The sequence below is a fragment of the Plecotus auritus genome, assembly GCF_963455305.1.
Source record: "Plecotus auritus genome assembly, chromosome: 2".
In the NCBI taxonomy this organism is placed as follows: domain Eukaryota; kingdom Metazoa; phylum Chordata; class Mammalia; order Chiroptera; family Vespertilionidae; genus Plecotus; species Plecotus auritus.
In genome coordinates this window covers 21,611,315-21,629,310 of record NC_137771.1, presented here as the reverse complement: position 1 = coordinate 21,629,310, position 17,996 = coordinate 21,611,315, and the positions used below count along the sequence as shown (strand labels likewise).

Here is a 17,996-nt window from a genome sequence, read left to right as displayed (position 1 = left end):
GAACTAGAGATAGGTTATCCGTTTTCCTTCACAAATTCAAAATACGGTGGGTGGGATAGGTATAGGATAACCACGGTAGACATGTCAATCAAAAAAGGGGGAAATGGAGCCTCAGCAGTTCCTAAATCTAGCGGGGCACATGTTGGCATTTCCTCCACTAGGACTCACAGCCTGGGAGTAATTCTCTCTAACTCTTGGTTCCACTCTGAGTCATTCTTCCTCTCCTATGAAAGCTAGCCTGAGTTTTCTCAGCCTATTTCCTGCTGCTTTTCAGGTTGTATTACCTCTGACCCTTTCAGTTTAAGTGAGCAGCACTCTGCCAATATGATTCTCTTAAAATATTTGTTGGCTCCCCATGTATCTTGTTGGGGGCTCACTTCATAAGACAAAAACCATACTCACGAAAGTCTTCAAGATGAACTTTCTCTACATTGGGCTTCTTCTGAAGCTGTGGGACAGGGAATGGTCATAGAAGCCCTGCTGTTGGGTGGAGAGGATCTGTGAGGCACGCCCATAACATCCTTAGAGAGTTTTTTTTATTCAGTTGTGCTCTAGGCAGCATCTTAGATCTTTCTGAGGTCTTAAAAGATTTAAGTCACAGTCTCAGTTTCATCGGTAGACCATCTTTTCTTGACCATGCCTTGTATTTGATCTTTGCCTAGAAACCATTTCTTAATTTTAGCATCATTTGCCATATAGAGAGGTTAGAGATTTTCAAAACCAGCAAATCCTGGCTCCTTTATAGCAGATTTCCTTTACTTTATCTCTCTCCTCTCCTTTTGTTTTAAGCAGCAGTAAGAAGCCAGGCAGCCTGGCTGGTGTGGCTCAGTGGTTTAGTGTCAACCACTGACTTGGAGTCACGGTTCAATTCCTGGTCAGGGCACATACCCGGGTTGCAGGATAGATCCCCACTGTGGGGCATGCAGGAGGCAACCAATCAATGATATCAATAAAAAATACATATATTATAAAAAAAAAAAAAAAAGAAGCCAGGCAACACCTTCAAAATTCTGCCTAAAAATGTTAGCTGGACCCCTCAGTTCATTAGGTATATTAAATTTACATGTGGCTGCATTTTCTAATTCACAACCAGGATCTGTTTCTTCCAGTTTCCACTAAGTTTGCTCACTTTCCTTTAAGCCTCCCCAGGAGTTTCTCAAACTCCAGTCTTGTGAAGGCGCCTTAGCCATTCACTAACACTCTCCTCTCAGTTCTCCCAGCTCCCACCCACTGGCACTCCCAAGACCACGCCCACATTTTTAGGGTTTTGTTATGGCAGCAGCCCTCTGCTAAGTACCAAAACCTGCATTATTTTTAGTGAAACAGGTTACCCCAAAACTTGGTGGCTTAAAAGAGTAATTATCTAAAGGTTTCTGTGGGTCAGGAACATGGAGTGGCTTAGCTGGCAGTTCTGGACAGCTTACAAGGTCTTGGTGAAGATGTCAGCCAGAGCTGCAGGTGTCTGAGGTTTGGGGCCGGAGAATTCACTTCTCGGTGCCTCACATGGAGGGCTGGCTATGGGCAGGAGGCCTCAGTTCCTCGCCATGTGGCCTCCAGAGGACTGCTTGAGTGTCCTCACAACACGGTAACTAGCTTACTCTAAATTATCCAAAAGAGCAAGGTGGATTCTGCTGTGCCCTTTATGATCTAGCCTCAGAAATGACGTGCCATCACTCCCACAACACCTTATTGGTCTCCCAGGTCAGCCAGTCCACTGAGGGAGGGTTCTGAACAACTACACGGAAACTAAGGAGGCGTGATATCTGGGGCCATCCTGGGATCCGGCTGCCTTAGGCAAGTCACTTAGCCTTTCAAGCTATAAAATAAGGACGTGGTTGTGAGGACTAAATGAAATGTGTGTGCAGTGCAGGGACTGCCAGAGTGAATATTGGGGGCTCTGATTGACAGTCTTTGGTGGTGTCCCTGTCAGGCTGCCAGGAGATAGCAGAGGAATTCCGTGCCCAAGAAATCGACGGGCAGGCCCTGCTGCTGCTCAAGGAGGACCATCTGATGAGTGCTATGAACATCAAACTGGGGCCTGCCCTGAAGATCTACGCTCGCATCAACATGCTCAAGGACTCGTAGGGCTGGCCAGGGCAGCCACGGTTCTGGCCCAGGACGCCTCCACCCAGCTGAGCAGAGCCAGACAGACATTCCTGAGGGGCCCAGACGTGGGGCCAGTCGGAGGGCAGGGGCTCTCCCTGTGGGGCATGGCTGGTAGGGAGGTGTTGGCACCTCCCAGTGGCTCTCAGGGGCCTTTCTTTCTGTGGGAGGGGCAGAGAGGTAGGTGGCGCAGAAGATGGGGCTTTATGCTTGTAAATACTGATAGCACTGGCTTCCTCCAAAGTCCCAACACTCTAGCCCCGCTCTCTTCCCCTCTCTGTCCCCCATTTTCCAGGGGGTATATGGTCAGGGCTCCCAACCTGAGTTGGGTTACTTCCAAGGGCAGCTGTCAGGCCTGGATAGAGGCCTTGAAAGCCCTTCCTGCCTTCCTCCCACTTGCTTCTCCAGGCCTGGCTAACTCTCCTGACGCCAGCTTCTCCCCCTTCAGCTTGTTTCTGAAGCAGCCAGGTGTTTCCCCCTTCACCCTCTGCAGGTGGAGAGAGAGAAGCTGGGCCCAGTTTGCCATGCCTGCTGGCACAGACGCCTTAAACGCTGTGTGTGTGACTGTATGACTGTGTGGGAACCTGGACTGACAGATAGGCCAAGAACCACCCTCTGGCATCTCCAGGTGTTTTGTAGCAAACAGCCACTTAGTGCTTTGTCCTGGACTCCACTCGGCCTCAGGTTGGGGAATAGAAACGAAGGGCGGCCCCAGTGCAGAGAGGCAAGATCAGAACGCGACAAAGTTAGATGCTCCTCTCCAGGCTGGCCATGATGCCTCTGAAGTCCCTTCCCCACACTGTGAAGTCCCCCCCGACTGCCCTGCTGTCACAGCATTAAAGAAGCTGCCGGCCACAGTGCTGGTGGGCGGGCTGGGTCAGGCTGAGCCTCCTGCCCGCCGCCCTGGGAGCCCAGTGGTGAGACCCAGACAACCTCTGAGGGAGAGAAGAGCTGGAGTGACCACTGATGTGGAGAAGGCAGCCTCTGGCCTCCCACTCCCACACTTGGCCTTGCGAACCTGCTAGCAGCAATTAGAGCTGCCTGTGGAGGAGGCAGGGCAGGAAGGGCGAGGCCTGCCTCTGACTTGCCCTGTTCTCGGTAGCTCCCCAGTCGGGGGGAGAGGCGGGGAGAAGAGGGGCCTCTCCCCAGAAGAGGGGGCTGCCTTCCTCAGCTTGTTCTGTACCCCACTCACACCCCTGGCAGGGTTGGAAATGAAGGACTTTTTTAACCATTTGTTTTTGTTTTTTAAAAATAAATCTGTAAAATCTGTTTTTTATGCCTTTCTTTCCTGGAGATGCCTGTCCCTACAGGTATAGGTCCTGAGTGGCGGGAGCGGGGTGGGTCCCTGGTTGGGACAGCATCTCCTCCGCACTTAGCTGGGCCGGGCCACTGAGGGCACCCTCATCCCCAGTCCTCACAGGGGTGGCAGATTCTACGTCTCCTCACACGGGTGTCCCTTGAAGTGGAGGGTCCAGAGCCCCTTCAGCTCTGAGCCCCATACCCACCATTCCCATTGGGGAGACAAGAACCCAATGGGGATATCTGGGACACCTTAGGCAAAACCCTGACTCCCATCCTCTAGCCGACACCTTTAATTGTTGCTGCTGTTTCCAGAAGAGCCCTTGGAATGGCTCTGGTTCACTCAGCATGTTCTGAGCATTTTTTGGATGCTGGAATAGCAAATTCTTAGAAAGTCATTGTCCCTCAGGCCGTAACAGCTAAGCCTCGAATGAAAGAGAAAGCTCGTTCCAAACCCAGGCAGCTCACCCAAAGGCAGGAGCATGAAGGTGGGCGTGCAGACCAGCAGGATGTGAGGGGTGGTGGGACGGGCTGTGTTGACCTGGGCCTCTGTGAGCCAGGCCTTGTGCTGGCATCGAGGCCTTGGAGGCGAGTAGGACTGTGCCTGCTTGCATGGAGCTTACGTCTCGCTGCACCTATCCCAGGGGAAGGGAGAAGGGCAGCTGGCCTGCTCCTGACCCTGCTCTAGGTTTTTCCTTCAGTGTTTCCACTTGTTTAAAACATAGGATTTAGGCCGAGGGCCCAACCTACTGAATCAGAGAATCTAAGGGTGGGGCCCTGGACGATCAAGCCCACACAGAGCCAATACCCTAACCTTGATAGCACCTCTCTGGAAAGCCTGTTAAAATGTAGCTACTCCTGCCCTGGCCGGGTAGCTCAGTTGGTTAGAGCATCGTCCTGATCCCGATGCACTAATGGGTTCCATCCCCAATGAGGGCACGTACAAGCAGCAACCAATGAATGCAAAACTAAATGGGACAACTAATCGATGTTTCTCTCGCTCTCTAAAACCAATTTTTAAAATATATATACTGTCCTAGCCAGTTTGGCTCAGTGGGTAAAGTGTTGGCCTGTGGACTGAAGAGTCCCAGGTTCCATTCCAGTCAAGGGCACATGCCCGAGTTGCAGGCTTGATCCCCAGTAGGGGGCGTGCAGGAGGCAGCAGATCCATGATTCTCTGTCATCATTGATGTCTCTCTCCCTCTCCCTTCCTCTCTGAAATCAATAAAAATATATTTTAAAAAAATAAAAGATGTGTACTACCTGGAAGAGGAGGAAAAACAGATTACAGGCTTACCTTGCATTTTTGCGCTTTATTGCAGTTTACAAATACTGCATTTTTTTATTTTTTATTTTTTTTTACAAATTAAAGGATTCTGGCAACCTTGCCTTGAGCAAGCATTTTCCAACAGCATTTGGTCTCTGAGTCTCTGTGTCTGCTGCTGAGGAAGATGCTGTGAAGACTGTTGGAACGAGAGTACCACATGAACTGATTGACAAAGCAGCAGCAGGGTTTGAGAGGATCTGAGATTTCCAGTTTTGAAAGGAGTTCTGTGGTAAAATGCTACCAACAGCATCACATGCTACAGAGAAATTGTTTGTGAAGGGAAGAGTCAGCTGGGGCAAACTTCATTGTCTTATTTTAAGATATTGCCCCAGTCACCCCATCCTTCAGCAACCACCACCCTGAATCAGTCAGCAACCATCAACATCAAGGCAAGACCCTCCACCAGCACAAAGATTACAACTTGCTGAAGGCTCAGACGATGGCTAGCATTTTTAGCAATAATGTATTTGAAAACTAAAGTATGTGCATTATTTTAGACATAAGGCTATTGTACACTTAAAAGGCTACAGTAGTCTGACCAGTATTGCTCAGTAGGTGAGCTTCGACCCATGAAGCAGAAGGACATGGATTGATACCTGGTCAGGGCACATACTGGGGTGTCAGGCTCCATCCCCAGTAGGGGGCACGCAGGAGGCAGCCAGTCAGTGATTCCCTCTCATCATTGATGTTTCTATCTCTCCCTCTCCCTTTCTCTCTGAAATCAATAAAAAATATATTTAAAAAATAATAAAAGGCTATAGTATAAACATGGCTTTTCTGTGTCCTAGGAAACCAAAAACTTCCCATGGCTCACTTTATTTCAATATTCACCTTGTTGCCGTGGTCTGGCACAGAATCGACAGTTGATAGCCCAGAGGGTGGAGCCAGGACTGGAAAGTGTGGTTGTTCCAGGAGAGAGGGAATGGCCAGCAGGACCAGGGGCCAGCACAGCCCCTGAGCTGAGGGGGAAGAGGAGGAGCATAAAGGACCTTGGGGAGGGCACCTAGTGGAGCGGGCACCTGGGGACACCTCCTGCCCTGCCCCTCCCGCTGCAGGAAGTGGGTAGGTACGCTGTGGCCTGGGTGGCTCTGGGCAAGTCCACTCTGGACCTCAACATTCCCCTTCCTGGAAGATAGTGAAAGCCAGGCCACACCTGAGTTTGTTTTGGTGTGCATGGTGGAGAAGGAAACCTAAATTCCCCAAAGAGGGCCTGGTGAGTTTGAGGGAACTGACTTAGGTAAATATGGGCACTGTTTCTTTACTTTGGGTGAAAGGCCCCACCCTCTCAGCGTTTGAAGCGTGCATCCTTACCTATATTTTTGTTCCTGTTTACACTTTACACAAAATTTTTCAAACCTCTGATTATGGTCCACAGTTTAAAAAGTGTTTCCAACATTCATATACATACTTAAATATATAATTGAAAACAAAATTTCACAAAACAATACCTATCTTTATGTACACTGCATTCTGGTATTTTCTTTTACATTCTCTTCCTGTTCATACTTTTTAAGTCTTGGTCACGATCCATGAAATTGATTTCATGGCTCTCAGATGGATCAAATGGAACCTGCATTTCAAAAAACGCTGCCCAATGCAAACTCTCCAGAAATTCCCTATCCACTCTCTCGTGTGGCTCTTCCACGGTCCTGGGTGACTATACCCCATTTTACTGAGGAGGCAAAGGACTCCTGGGGTAAACTGTCCAAGATTACAATCGGGATACAAGTGCCCTGGGGGGCTGGAGCCTTTCCCTGATCAGGCCAGAAGACATTGGAAGGGGCACAAGGAGCTTAGAGAGGAAAAGGGAGTCAGTACAAAGTAGCTCAGAGCCTCTGGCCAATCAGAGCTGGCCTTTTCAGGTCCACTCTTTTCCAAGGGGGTTCCCAGCCCCCACTCCAGCCTGGGGCCAGCCTCCTCCAGCAGGTGCCACTCCTAAGTCTCACGCCAGGCGAGGGTTCATCCCCGCCTGCCTCTGTGGGTGTGGTTCCAGATGGCCTGTAACTGCTTTGTCCCAGACGCGGGGTCATTTTCTTCCCAGCTCTGAGCTGAGAGAGTTCTTGGAAGGCTGTCCCACCAGCTTCTCAACATGGCTCTCAAAGAAGGACTCAGGTGAGTGGGGCACCCCCAGTGTGAGGGAAGCTGGGGCAGGACAGCTGACCTGAAAGGAGTCTAGCACAGCCTAGGAGGCACCAAAACGGTCCTGGGAGAAGGGGACTCTAAGAGGGAACACGGCCCACGGGACAGATAGAGACGGCAGGGGCTGATCTGGGAGATCTCGTAGCCTGTGAGGAGCTGGGTAAGTCCTCTTGCTTCCTTAACTCTGAGCCCCTTGGTGAGCCAGAGAAGGCAGGCCTGGGGGCTGCACTCCGACTGTATCTAGAGGTCTCCATGTTCCCACGCCAGTGACTGTCCAGGATTGGAAGCTTGTACCTGCTTAAGAACTAATGAAGGATCTGTAACCCCTCTTGAGAGGAAGTGCAGGGAACAGGACAGGAGGTGGGCTTGAGGGACCACCTTCTGCAGTTCGAAGAGGGGTGAGGGGGTCCTTTGGAAAGTATCTGAGAAGGGAATGTGAAGGAACAGGCCAGGCAGCGGCCATATGGACGAAGGGCTCCCAGGCTGGGGCATAGAAAGGCGGCAGGAGTTGGCAGGTGCCTGCCGCAGGCTGCGTCTCAGCACCCTCCCACACCTGACAGTTTGAGCCCACGCCCACCTGGGGCCGCTCTGCCTGGCTGCCCTGGTGGAGGCCCAGTGCCCAAGATAAGCATTGGGACAGCAGTGAGAGCAAAGGTCCCAGCCAGCCTTTTCCTGCCCTGCACCACAGAGGGTACCTCCTGTTGTGTACCTGGGCAACCCTGCTTCCGGGAGCCGGGAAGGCCCTGGTGCAACCAGCCCTCCCGGAGCTCAGCGTGGAGCTGGAGAGTGAGGAGAGAGAAAGGCTTTTTGTAGGAGAGACACTGACTTGGGACCGTGAGGAGCCTTGGCAGGAGCCAAGCCTATGGGCAATGGTAACAGGGACTTTTGGAAGACGAGCCTCAAGGCTGAGCTGGGACCAGGTCAGAAAAAGCCCAAATGCCAGTCTCTGGCTCTGGAGTCAGACAGAACTAAGTTCAAACCTCAGCTCCAACACTTACTAGCTGTGTGAGCCTGAGCAAATGATTTAACCCTTCTGAGCCACAGCCCCTGTTTGCAAGATGGAGGTAATCACAATATCTTCCTCAAGCAATCGTGGTCAGACTTCCGGGAGACAGGGACATAAAACTGTCAGCACAGCCTCTGCCTCAGTAAGCTGCTGGGATTACTCAGAAAGAGCGCAGAGCGGACCCTAAAGAAAACGGTGTTTTAAGCAAAGGAGTAACCATCAGTTTAGGAAGGAGAATGAAGAAAGGAACCCACTGATTACCCCTTTCATTTACTGGACAAATAACTATTAATACCGCCAACTGTGAGGCAGGCTCTCGGATCCAAAGTCTAGTAAGACAGGAAACGCGTGGCCTGGTGGGGCAGACAGTCTAGCTTGGCAGGTGCTAGAGTAGGGGTTTGCACGGAAGGAGCTCTTGGGAGGGTGGGTGTTGAGGGGAAGGTCAGGGAAGGCGTCCCCAGGAGGAAGCTAGGTATTGAGGAATGATTGGGAGCTTGGTGGTGGTTGATGGGAAAAGAGCAATCTGGGCGAAGATATAGAGGTGGGAGGACCCAGAGTCAAAACAATCTAGGAATCGGAGGATGGAGACTGGGAGGCCAGTGAGGAGAGTTGCAGGAACCTATCCGATGAGAAACAATGAGGGGTAAGAGTTCAGTGGGGTGGAGAAGAGGGAGCTTAGAGCTCTCTGGGGGAGGCAAATTGGAACCTGTGACTGAATGGCTATGAGGGGAGGGGTGGCGGGAAGGGTCCACTGGGGTAACGGGGACCAGCCACGGAGAATGCAGAAGGAAGAAGAGATCAGGGAACGCAAATGGAGCTTGGGAAGCCCTGAGTTGGAGGTGCCTGTGGGACACCAGGGAGACACTGCGGTCCAGGAGACACACGGTGCCTGAGTCCAGTGTTCAGTGAGAGCTGGGCTGGACACGGGTGTCGGAGTCACTGGTAGAGAAAAGACAAGGCGTGAAGGAGGGCGCACGCAGAATCCTAACTGGATTCCAAATGACGAGAAAGGCAAGCCACGCAAAGGTGAACGAGAAGGCTGGGGGCCAGCGCACAGGAGGGGAGCACAAGAGAGATCCCAGGAGCCAGATGCACGGAGCTCTGCACACCAGACCCCAGGGGGCGGGTTTTGTTCTAAGAGCGGAAGAAGTCATTGGGAGGCCTGAAGGAGGGAAGAGATGTGTTCTAATATGTTTTTGAAAGTTCATTCTGGAGAATGGACTGTTGGGAGGCAAGAGTAGAAGCAGGGAGGCTGAAAGGGGTGCTGTGAGGTTATCCATACAGTGGCCTGGAGTGGAATGAGAGGAGGTGAAGGCCCATGGATGGAGTGGAGTGTGTGTGTGGGAGAGTCCACGGGGCTTGTTGGTGACTGCTGTGGGGCATGACAGGTGGAATAAAGGGGGGCTCCGAGGTCTTCAGTTTGAGAAATGGGGTATATATCATGATGTCCATGTCCCAGGATGGAGGAGACCTGAGTGGGGAGCAGGTTTCTGAGGAAAATCGAGAGTCCCTTTCTGGTCGTATAAGTTTGAGATGCTTGTGAGATATCCAAGTGGAGAGATCAGGTGGCACCAGTGCCCCCCAGGAGTCCTCTGTCACTGTAGCAATGATGCCCAGATCAGTCCACCAGAGGCCCCAGCCATGATTCGGCCCCCCCCCACTTCCAGGAGGGAGGTCCGATGGAGGCTGTGGTCTCTTTAAGAAAACCATTTGGTCACTTTTGCGCATTGTTGCCTCCTTTCCATGGACCTCCCTTCCCGCTCTACTATCTTCTTTTCTTGGACACCTTCTACTGCTCGGGTGCCAGCTTAGCGGTCACCTCCTCCAGGAGGCTGCCCTGACTTCCCACCTGTCAAGGCTTAGGTGCCACTCTCCACGCTGCCCTCATAGCATCTTATATTTATATTAATTACAGCCTTCACTGTGCTGTGTTCCATTCATCTGTTTGCTGCTGTCACCTGACCTTTTCCCTCTCCTCGTGGACTCACACATTCCTGACTCCACTCCCTGAAGACAGGCCCTCTGAAACCCTGACCTAGCACAGTGCTTGATCTGAGCGTGTGCCCATAAATACAGGTCGAATGCATGAGTGAACAGAAACTGCCAACTATGAGGCAGGCTCTCGGGTCCAAACTTACTCCATGCTGAAGATTATCTCCTTTGAACAGAACCCCAGAAGCTGAGGTTGTTGGATGAAAGGGGATGAAGACTGAAAGCGTCAATCCCCTTAGCTAAGGAGCTTTCCACAAGAGCTGCGGTATACCGCACCCCCATCAGCAAGTGTGAGAGCCCATCGCACTGTGTTCTTGCAGTGTGGCTAGTTTTCTTTATTTCAATTTCAAAAAATACGTATTTTTATTGATTTCAGAGAGGAAAGGAGAGGGAGAAAGAGAAACATCAGTGATGAGAGAGAATCATTGCTCGGCTGCCTCCTGCACGCCCCACACTGGGGATTGAGCCCGCAACCCGGGCACGTGCCCTGACTGGGAATCGAACCATGATCTCCTGGTTCACAGGTTGATGCTCAACCACTGAGCCACGGCACCAGGCTTCTTTCTTTTTAAAATGAACTCATTTTATAGGCAAATTAGAACCACCTTGTTCTAATTTGTATGTCTTTGGTTACTAGTGAGGGTGAACACTCTTCCATGTTTGACTACTAAATGCATTTCTTCTTTGAGGATTTACCTGGTCATGTGATGTGGAAACTGGTAAGGCGGGCTGGTGTTTTGTGAGATGTTCTGGAGGCTGTGTGGGGAATGACTGGAGGCACGGAGGCTGCCGCTAAAATGGTCCTGGTGAGGGGTGAGCAGGCAGGGTCGCTTTGGGGGCTGGAGGAACAGCAGGGGCAGAGGGGGTATACTAACATTATTATTAACTCTACTCAGGAATAATAATAGTAGCTACAGCTTACTGAGCCACTAGTATGTGTGAGCCTTGTTCTCTTCACTTAGCATGTGATAACTCAGTGACCATGACAGCCCTCTGAGGCAGGTATTCTTATCCACATTTTACAGATGAGGAGACTAAAGTGCAGACGTCCACAGCCTTGCCCCTGCTCAGGCAGCTAGTAAGCAGTGGAGCTGGGATTCGAACCCAAGGGTCTGGTCCCAATGTCTATGCTTCTCACCATGGGGGTCCAGCCTCTCCAGAGACAGAGGCACACATCAGAGATGCAAAGAGCTGGATAAGACCCCCAGAAGGAGCTTATTAAGATTCTCAACTCTTGGCCCCCTTCCTGGAAAACAACCAGCCAGGGACAAATCCTAGTCCACCGCCTCTGAGCCAGGAACGGGGCTGCTAAGTTCTGCTGGAGGAACCAGCCCGGTGACGGAGCCGCGATAGACACCTGGTCCCTGACCACAGCTGCCCTCCACGCAGCCCGGCAACTCTTCCCCAAGAGTTAGCTCTCACCTCCCAGCCACCAGTCACAAACTTCCCTGCTTCTCCTCCCAGACTCTCTCCCATCCAAGGTCAGTCCCAGCCCCTTCCCAGACTAAACACCCCACACCTAATGTTAGCATCCCCCAAACCTGCCTGAGGCTGTGCCCCCCAGCACTACTGGTAAAAGCAAAGGATATACATCTAAATGCTCATTAGAAGGGACCTGGTCAGATACATTATGCTATTGCCAATTAATGGAAAGAAGGGTGAGGAAGCGGATTTAAGTACTGAGGTGGAATAACCTCAAAGACATTATGTAAGTGGAAGATGCAAGATGCAGAATTATCTACTGTGCTACCATCTGTGGGGAGAAAGAAAGAGGAGATGAAAATCATTACAGGGTGAAAAAAAGAAAAGAAAAAGAAAGGGGGAGGGCGGGTGGGGTGGAGAATCTGCTCCCATATTCACCACAGGGCCTGCCTGTGCAGACTCGTTCTGGAAAGACACACAGGAAACTGGCGACACTGGCCGCGCCCCCGCAGAGGAGCTGGGTGTCTGGGGACAGGAAGGACCTCGCACTGCATGTCCTCGTGAATCTCTGAATATACATGTGAAGAGAATATATTCGTATTCATAATAATATTAACAATAATAAAATGAAACATTAAGTTGCACAAGATTTCTCATACGTGTGCGTAGGTATCTGTGTGTACATAAATACAAACATAAATGTAAATCGTGTGCTGCGCTGCCCCGCCCCATCCCCAGGGCCCGGAAGAGGATCTTCAGGTGGCTGATCCTACTTGCAGTCAGCTTCTCAGGGCTGCTCCTGTACGGGCTCCCTGCAGCCAGGTACAACCTCCTCTCCCCGGCGCTCCGGGGGGCCCTCCGGGACAGGGTTAGAGTGGGGCTTCCCAAGCATCCCCTTGAGGGTTGGGGGGTGTGACCATCCCAGCCCACTCAAGTGTCCTGTGGGCTCTCCCTCCCTGTAAGGAGCAGAGCGACAGGGCTGCTGAGCAGGCTGGCATGCCCCTCACTGCTGCCCCGCCCAACAGGCATCTGGAAACCTTCATCCCCATGGGCACCTGCCCTTTGGCCAGAATGCCCCTGCTGCGAGACAACTTCACAGGTCTCCTGCATCTCTGGTAAGGAGATACAGCCCCTCCCACCCTGAGATCTCCCATGGTGCCCTACAGTATGTGCTCCAGCGTCCCTGCCCTCCTACCCCTTACCCCGGCAGAGCCAGGCTCTCCACCCAATGGCTCAGTGGGTTGCACATCTTGGGATCTGTTCGTGTTGGTTCCGGGCCAGGGACTGGGTATGCCCCACCTGGGGGTCCCTAGGGCCCAGCATGGGGAGATGGCAGTGAGCATCACCAAGTGGGTGGACAGATGGACCCTATCTCCCATCCTTGCTCTGGCCAGGGCCCGGCCTGAAGTCCTGACCTGTACCTCCTGGGGGGCCCCCATTATTTGGGATGGCACTTTTGATCCAGATGTGGCCCAACAAGAGGCTATACAGCAGAACCTCACCATTGGGCTGACTGTCTTTGCTGTAGGCAGGTAAGACCTGGGGAGGGGAGCAGGGCTGTCAATCAGGGAGTGTGTGGGGGGGGGGGGGGGCATGTGATATGGGTAGTGGGGCTCCCTGTTCGCTGTGCCAGAGGATCCCAAGGTGATTCAGAAGGCAAAGACAGCACCCCTATCCCATTCATCCCCTGCCTGTCCTACCTGGACACGAGCACTGTGCAGCCCACCCAGCACAGGCAGCCAGGGGCTCAACTCCATGTCCTGCAAAGAACCTGCCATGGGGCTGGTCGTCCATTTGGAGACACTGGGTTTGTGGTGAGAAAATGATGACGCCTTTCATGTGAGAATGGTGAGACGAGGGGAGAGCAGTTGGGTGAACAGAGGAAATGGCGTGGCTGCAGTAATTGCCCACTGAGGTCAGTGGCTCAGAGGCGATACGGGGAGGGTGGAGGCTTGCCAAGCAAGCCAAATGGAGGGAAAGAGGCAGGGGAGCTGAGGGTTTCTGCAAGGGAGTGGATCTTGAGCTGGGTAGAGAGGGAAGTGAAGAGAGGAGGGGATGCTGAGAAAGGGGTTCAAACCTGCGCACTCAGTGGGGTAGGACTGCTGGGGAGGGATATCACAGGAAGTGGGCTGGAAGGATGGGGGGATCACAGAGTAGGACAGACTGATGATGAGCAGGCCAAGGGAGTAGACATGGGGCTAGGTGACTGAGGAACGTAGAGGACAGAATCGCTCGCTGTAGGAGAGGAGTCTGCGGTACGGGGAAGGAGCCGAGTGGGAGGTGGAGGAGAAATCCCAGGGGCACTGACATCCCCATTATGGATGGCAGTTGTCCAAGCTGGGTGCCCATTTTCCAGATGCAAAGGGGACAACCGGATGTAACCCTAAGTAAGGTACCCGGAGGTAGAGTTCAAGGCAGTTAAAGGAAGCATTTGTAATAATGCAACAGACTGCTTTGGGAAGGCAGTGAGAGTTTGGCATCCAGGAAGAGAATGTGGGGAAGGAATTCTATTATCAAGTACCCCAGGACTCTGAACTACACAATCCAGAAGGGAGAGAAAGCCAAGACGGTGCCTGGGAGTTAGGGGGCAAACAGGACTAAGGGCTGACCCATCGGCCAGGTGGGCAGAACCTTGTGCTCCACTTCTGTTCTGGATACTAAGTATCTAGGAGGGTGTTCTTGCACCAGCCGTAGGGGGCAGAATGTAGGGGGCAGAATCTCGGGGTCCAGAAATTCCAGGGCCTTGAGGTCCTGAATTCCAAGGTTTTGTGAGTCTAACACCCTGGGAGGCTGAGGCTTACAGGGTCTCTGATTCCAGTTCCTCACGGACCTACCAGGAATAGAGCAAGGGCAGGTAAAAGCTCTGTCCCGAATGCCAAGCTGGTTCAGATCATAGCTCTGCAACTTCCCACCTGTGTGTATGCGTGCACCAGGCACGAAAGCTCTTTGTGGCTCAGTTTCCTCACCTCAAAAATAGCGATAACAATAAATGGTGAGGATTAAACGCTCCACTGAGAACACTGTCTGCCACATGATAAATGTTCAAAAATATTAGGCATTATTACTATTATTTTAGAACCCTGGGACCCCAAAATCTTTTAATACAAAGTCTCCAATATTACAAATGTTCTGGTAAGGAATTACCACAAACTTAGGGAGTTAAGACAACAATTATTTATCACTAGAGGCCCGGTACACAAAATTCATGCACTCGGGGTAAGGGAGAAGGGGTCCCTCAGCCCAGCCTGCACACTCTCGCAGTCCGGGAGCCCTTAGGGGATAGGCTGACTGATGGCCAAGCCGGCAGTCGGACATCCTTAGCACTGCCGCGGAGGCCAGCCATGAACCTGCTTCTGGCTGAGTGGCGCTCCCCTACATTGAGCGTCTGCCCCCTGGTGGTCAGTGCACATCATAGCGACTGGTCATTCCCCTATTCCAGTGGTCGGCAAACTCACTAGTCAACAGAGCCAAATATCAACAGTATAACAATTGAAATTTCTTTTGAGAGCCAAATTTTTTAAACTTAAACTTCTTCTAACGCCACTTCTTCAAAATAGACTCGCCCAGGTCGTGGTATTTTGTGGAAGAGCCACACTCAAGGGGCCAAAGAGCTGCATGTGGCTCGCGAGCCACAGTTTGCCGACCACTGCCCTATTCAGTCGATTTGCATATTAGCTTTTTATTATATAGGTTAGGATTATAGCTCATGATTTTATGGGCCAGGAATTCCAACAGGGCTCCACAGGAAGCATTCCACTGTTCCCCAATGTCTGGGTCTCTCCTGGGATAACCGACTGCTAAAGACTGGTGGGGCACCTCTCTCCACACAGCCTCTCTGTGCGGCTGGTGTGGGCTTCCTCACATCAATGCAACATTCAAATTTGGAACTTATTAAACAAAGGCCCAGAGCGCTAAAGAGACAAAGGCTAACACGATCAGCCCTTTGAAGGCCAGCGCAGCACCACTTCCTTGGTACCGCGGTCAGGGAGAGCCGTGTTCAAGGGAAGGAAGACGGGGCCCCTGAGGGCACGAGTGGCAAACAATTTGCAATCATCTTTAATGGCTTGCACGATTTGGGGAATGGAGCGTTCAGGAGCTCCAGGGACTGAGGTTGCAAGTTCACAAGGACCTGAATGCGGAGGAGCAGGAAAGCTCCAGTCAGGGGGAGGGGAGGGCAGAGGACAAAGGGCGGGGGGATGAGGAGGAGGGTCAAGGCTGTGCAGGGCGCCTTGTCCAGGATGACACCACCCCAGCCCACCCCCACCCTCCTTGCAGGTACCTGGAGAAGTACCTGGCGCGCTTTCTGGAGACAGCCGAGCAGTACTTCATGGTGGGCCAGCGCGTGGTCTACTACGTGTTCACGGAGCGCCCGGCCGCCGTGCCCCGCCTGCCCCTGGGCCCTGGCCGCCAGCTGCGCGTGGAGCGGGTGCTGCGCGAGCGGCGCTGGCAGGACGTGTCGATGGAGCGCATGCGCACGCTGCACGCGGCGCTGGGCGGCCGGCTGGGCCGTGAGGCGCACTTCGTGTTCTGCATGGACGTGGACCAGTACTTCAGCGGCGCCTTCGGGCCCGAGACGCTGGCCGACTCGGTGGCGCAGCTGCACGCCTGGCACTACCACTGGCCGCGGAGGCTGCTGCCCTATGAGAGCGACCCGCGCTCGGCCGCCGCGCTGGCACCGGGGGAGGGCGACTTCTACTACCACGCGGCGCTGTTCGGGGGCAGCGTGGAGGCGCTGCGCCGGCTGACGGCGCACTGCGCGAGGGGCCAGCAGCAGGACCGCGCGCGCGGCCTCGAGGCGCGCTGGCACGACGAGAGCCACCTCAACAAGTACTTCTGGCTGCACAAGCCCGCCAAGGTGCTGTCGCCTGAGTTCTGCTGGTGCCCGGAAATAGGCCGGCGAGCCGAGATCCGCCGCCCGCGCCTGCTCTGGGCGCCCAAGGACTACACCCTGGTGCGCGACTAGGAGCCAGGGCCAGGCCTCGCCCCCCCTGCGGACACCTGGGCCCTGGGAAGATGCGCAGTGAGCGGAACAGCAAGAAGAGACCCTGAAGCCATCGGGGTCCCTTCTGGAAGCAGCATGGCGCTTTGGAGGACAGGGAGAGATGGGCTGGAAGCAGCCCTACCACCTCCTGCAGGTGCCCAGACGGGAGGTGGGAGACGCCCTGGCCTTCGAGAGTGTTTTGCGCTGGTCCCAGCCTATGCGCAGACAACGTTGTGGTTGGGCCTGCGCATGTGGTTCTTCAGCAAAAGCCATTAGGACACTGAAGAAAATGACTTTCAGGACCTGAAGTTACACAGCACACCTGGAGCCACACAGCAAGGTCTCAGGTGGAGAGAGGGCAGGCCCGGGTTCCCTTTTATTGGGATCGAGAGTGGGGTTCTAGGGTTTCGTGGACTCACGCTGTTGGTGAATTCAACATGTAAGAGCGGGGATTTAAAGCTCTGGAAGAGAAAAACAAGTGGCCCAAGTGATTAGTTACTGAAATCAACCAAGATCTCTCAAACACAGGAGCGTCAGTCGGGGGTGCAGCCTGGTTCTTTCCTCCTGTGGCTGGCCCTGGTTTATTGGCCGATAGCTGCTCTCTTGGACGTGCCTGCCTTGGCAATCAAAGCTTCATTGGGCACTTGCATTACAAAAAGGCAAAAAAAAAACAGCAAAAACAACTCAGCAAGGGAGCTTCTCACTTGCAAGCCGCCTTTTCCCTCACTTTCTGCAGGGAACTGAGGCATAGAGACCTTTCACCTCTGACCTTACTGAATTTAGTCTATGCCACCTGAAGAGATGTTTTAGCCCCCCCGCCTCCCGTCAGCAACCCCCCATTTTTTTTAAATGAGGAAACTGGATGCCAGTGGCATCCAGCTCCTTGGCTTTGACCTTTCACCTCCCTGGCCCTCAAGCATAGTTTGTACATATTTAAGTAATATTATTGTGAATGAAAAAGGGGCTATGACATAACCAGTTCAGGGGGCCACATGGCAGGCCTGATAAGCTCGGCAACCACACAGGATGGTCTAATCCTAAATTCCTAACTGGGCAGGCCATGGTCAGAGTCACATCCCAGGACTACAGCATCCTTAGCAAAGGTCAACCTTTACTCAAGTGAGTCCTGTCCACTGTTCTTTTACCTCTAGGGTAACATACCTTTGAAATGGCAGAGTAATCACTTTTCTAGACCCCTCGAGGACACAACACAGGCGCAAGATCACCAGAACCCTCATTGTTATCTTGTTTCCCCAATACCATCTCTATGTGCTATTAATTACTAGTTGTCCTATCCTGCCAATGTAAAACTGTGTTTCTCCATTTTGCTTCTTATCCAGTCCTAGAGATTTGCCGGCTTTGCTTTCTTCCACCTCCCTAATCTATCAGCAATGATTTTATGTATCCTCCTTACGTTTTTTCTTCTTTAATTCTAAATGCATCCAAGGAACTGCAAAACTGCCTTTTTGCAGAGCATTTTCTCAGTCTTTGAGATTTTGTTTCCAGGCAAAATTTGGCTCAAACTCTTTTAAATTTTTTTTTATAGGAATTCGTTTCTTTTCTATTTTTTTAATTTTTTATTTTTATTTATTATTTTTTTTTATTTCAGAGAGGAAGGGAGAGGAAAAGAGATGAAACATCAATGAGAATCATTGATCGGCTGCCACCTGCAGGCCCCACACTGGGGATCGAGCCTGCAACCTGGGCATGTGCCCTGATTGGGAATC

The 17,996-nt window shown here is 52.4% G+C and overlaps 2 protein-coding genes across 5 annotated transcripts in view; both read left to right on the top strand.

Moving 5' to 3' along the window:
* PHC2 (polyhomeotic homolog 2) overlaps positions 1-3,372 on the top strand; it is an 83,178-nt gene extending 79,806 nt beyond the window's left edge. For all 4 annotated transcript variants that reach the window (XM_080657746.1, XM_080657748.1, XM_080657747.1 and 1 more), the window contains one exon: positions 1,931-3,372. In XM_080657746.1, coding sequence (XP_080513872.1) covers positions 1,931-2,085 — 155 coding nt within the window. In that variant the 3' untranslated portion in view covers positions 2,086-3,372. The remainder of the gene's footprint in view (positions 1-1,930) is intronic.
* A 3,446-nt stretch (positions 3,373-6,818) lies between these two features.
* A3GALT2 (alpha 1,3-galactosyltransferase 2) lies at positions 6,819-16,251 on the top strand (the record flags this gene model as incomplete). Its single annotated transcript, XM_080657744.1, has 5 exons — positions 6,819-6,841; positions 12,027-12,110; positions 12,314-12,403; positions 12,683-12,820; positions 15,564-16,251. 5 exons carry the CDS (start codon positions 6,819-6,821, stop codon positions 16,249-16,251), a joined length of 1,023 nt encoding a protein of 340 aa, XP_080513870.1.
* Positions 16,252-17,996: the final 1,745 nt, after the last annotated feature.